The 3,570-nt window shown below is 40.2% G+C and overlaps 1 protein-coding gene and 1 pseudogene across 1 annotated transcript; one reads left to right on the forward strand and one right to left on the reverse strand.

Annotated features, from left to right (window-relative positions):
- Nucleotides 1-266: 266 nt before the first annotated feature.
- Nucleotides 267-1,736, reverse strand: LOC113311316 (CCA tRNA nucleotidyltransferase, mitochondrial-like). Its single transcript, XM_026560156.1, has one exon. The coding sequence runs from the start codon at nucleotides 1,734-1,736 to the stop codon at nucleotides 267-269; it is 1,470 nt and encodes a 489-aa protein (XP_026415941.1).
- A 453-nt stretch (nucleotides 1,737-2,189) lies between these two features.
- LOC113313916 lies at nucleotides 2,190-2,636 on the forward strand (annotated as a pseudogene).
- The last annotated feature ends 934 nt before the right edge of the window (nucleotides 2,637-3,570 follow it).

Consider the following 3,570-nt stretch of genomic DNA (forward strand, 5'->3'; position numbering starts at 1 on the left):
CTGCGGCAGGTGTGGGGTTCTAATTTAAAAGGCCTCGGTGCTATGTAAGGAAATGCCAAAGCTTATTAAGCGCCACTATACTCCTCTTATTCCATGTGGGATTATCCTAACTGTACATATGTGGTGTTTATCGAGCCACATTCTCGGACATGATCCACTTTGTGAATGCTTAGAAACTAAAGCATGACGGCATGGTTCAGCTAGTGGCATTGTTTTATCAAAGTAAGAAATGCAGAACCCAACATGCAGAACAGTCGCTCAACCTCTCAACGTTTTGAAAGGCCGCCTCTCATCCAATCAAGTGATTGCTCCAGCGTACGAGAGGGATCGGAAAGTTGCCATACCAGCAATTTGTGCTTCCAACTACCAACAACTTTTCCTCCTTCCTCGATACCCAACATTTCCATGATTTCTTTCCCATCCGCCAATGGCATTTCGCACACGTTTTCGAGACCTAGTTTCACAACAGCATCTTCAACTGTTGTAAACAAGGTTCTGCGCATGTCTAATTCAATCTGCTTGTGCTTGTCCGCAGAATCGTAATCAAAATTGATGGGATAGTACAATAATGTCGAAATCATCAAGGAAACACGCCACCAACTCAAACTCTCGGCATACTTCTTTTCCTTGATATTGATATCGCGTAAAAGCAGTCCTGTCTGTACTCGAAGATTTGCAGTTTTTTCACTTGCCTTACCAGCTGCTTTAGCAGTATTGCTTGATTCTGTTAACAATGGGATCAACGATTTGAATCCTTCCGATGCTCTGTGTAATCTTCCAATATTTTGAGTACCAGTACCCTTTCCTCTAATTGGAAGAAGAAGTGCTGAATGCAAGTAAAGCCCTCTTTGCGTATCATGAATGCTCGATGATCCAATTTGGTTGAAGAGATTCCATGCAGCATCTAGATAAGCAACACAATGCCTGTCAGATACGTTTGGCTCCTCAGGACGAGGAAATACAACCCAAAATAGCTGGAACCTGCATACATCCATCATTGCTTGAACCGGTCGATTGCCAGACATGATGAGATTGATTTCGTTACCAATTCTGTCCCTGCTTATTTTCTTTTTCATAGCATCTCTGACTTGATCACTTGCAGCTGCTTCCTTCAACCGCTCGTCAAGTTCAAAACCGAACCTCGCAGAAAACCGAATAGCACGAAGTACTCGTAATGGATCATCTAAGAATGTCTCCATTGGATGTAATGGAGTTATAATTTTTCCTTGTTTTAAATCTGTAATACCTCGTCCAGTAAAATCTTCGACTACCTTTTCCTTAATATTATAGAACATGCTGTTTATTGTCAAATCCCTTCGGTACGCATCTTCTTTCGGAGAACCAACCTCAACTCCCGGTTCCGAGCTGACCAAGTTTACAAAATCAATCTTTACGCCAAACACTCTCATGATTCCTGTTGTAAAGTGTTTAGACTTTTCAGCATTGGATTCAATAACACCAAACGGTCGCTCCTTTTCTTTCAGGGACAGCAAGTATTCGTTAACCTTATGACAAAAATCATTTCCCTTCATATTGTCTAGTGCGATATCAATATCGTCACTCTCTTTCCCTAGTAGCTTATCCCGAACCCATCCACCAGCAACACGAAGTTGAGTTTGGAGATTGTGGTGATCACCAACTTTTAATAACCTGTCAAATATTCGCTTCTCTTTATCTGTCAGCTCGATTTTATCTTTGAGTTGTATACACAATGCTGTTTTCGTTGATGAAGACATTTTATTTTTTGGCCGGGCAGCTAAGTGAAATCCTTTACCAGTCGATCTTCAATGTGGTGTTTGTGAAAAAAAAAAAACTGAGGGAAAAAAACCTAATACCGCCAAGTGTGAAAAAAGATTAAACAAGGGAACAATATATATGCGTTTTCTGTCGAAATTAAGGAAACTTGAATTTTCCTTTTTAGAGATTCTTTCAGACCTAAGTTAAGGAAATCCTTTCCTAGTCCTTTCCGCACTCAGTTATGGAAATCCTTTCCTAGTCTTTTTTAGAGATTCTTTCAGACCGACGTCCTATGAACACTAAGTTATAGAAACCCTTTCTTAGTCCTTTCCACCTATTCCAAAACTGTTTCGTTAAAAATATATATCTATAAATACTGTTTTTTGGTTTGGAATAACTTCAAATCTAACTCCAGCCAAGATTACACGAGAGGTAAAACAGAAGACGAATCAACGATGGCGTCAAAGAGAATTCTAAAGGAATTGAAAGACCTTGAAAGACATCCACCCTCTTCTTGCAGTGCTGGTCCTGTAGGCGAGGATATGTTTCATTGGCAAGGCACCATAATGGGACCAGCAGACAGCCCTTATGCTGGTGGTGTGTTTCTCATCGATATTCACTTTCCAACAAATTACCCTTTCAAGCCACCAAAAGTTGCTTTCAAAACGCAAGTTTTCCATCCAAACATCAATAACAGCGGGAGCATCTGCCTCGACATTCTTAAAGAACAATGGAGTCCAGCCCTTACCGTAAACAAAGTGCTGTTGTCCATTTGCTCACTGCTTACAGATCCAAATCCTGATGATCCCTTGGTCCCTGAGATTGCGCACATGTACAAGACTGACAAAGCGAAGTATGAGAAGACCGCCAGATCTTGGACCCTGAAATATGCTATGTGATGAAATAATATGAATCCGCTAAGTCTAATGCCTTGTTTCCAGTAGATTAAAAAAAGAAAAGAAGAAAGGGGGTTATATAAGAAAAGGTATCCCATCCATGTCAAGAACCTCGTTTTATCTTTCTCCATCTTCGTGCCTTTTTGGTTCTTTTTCCTAAGTTTAATTAGGAGTGGTACATAACTATATATTTGGTGGGGCGGGGGTCGTCATATTCGGCGTTTATAATAAGGACGAAGGGAATAGTAAGAAAGTCTTGGTTTTCCGATGCCTCGACGAGACATGTTATCATTATGTGTTAGAATACGAGCATCCAACTCAAAATTAATTGGCAATGAGTTGAGCCGTCCTTCTATATTATATTTTAAGTTAATTATGTTGAAACTAAGGATGTGGGATTATTTTTCTTTTCACACCCTCCCTCACGGACATCGGTCACGGTCCAGCCCACGTACAGGTCATACGAGTGACCAGTCATTTGGTCACGGATGTACATGTGCCCACTCGGGTCACGAGTGCTACCAATTCGGCCTACACCCCGCTATGAGACCTAACTCTGCTACCATATTAGAATACGGGCATCCAACTCAAAACCAATTGACAATGAGTGAAGCGGTCCTTCTATATTATATTTTAAGTTAATTATGCGGAAACTAGAGATGTGAGACTATTTGTCCTTTGCATAATTTTAGATCACTGTTGGGGATCCTCTGCATCACATAAAAAGTGAAATGCATATCTCCCTGTTGCAATATAATATGTTGTTGTGATTTCTTGAATATAATCTGTGGTACCAAAAATCTCATGATCGAGTTGTAAAACTACATCTCGACTTGTAATCGAGGTTTTTATTAATTATATTATTTGTTTTCTTCTGTGACCAACTTTCTAGCTGATTTGCATCCTTTGCGAGACACACTAAGGTTAAAACTAGAGC

Source organism: Papaver somniferum, chromosome 9, assembly GCF_003573695.1.
Source record: "Papaver somniferum cultivar HN1 chromosome 9, ASM357369v1, whole genome shotgun sequence".
Taxonomy (NCBI): Eukaryota; Viridiplantae; Streptophyta; class Magnoliopsida; order Ranunculales; family Papaveraceae; genus Papaver; species Papaver somniferum.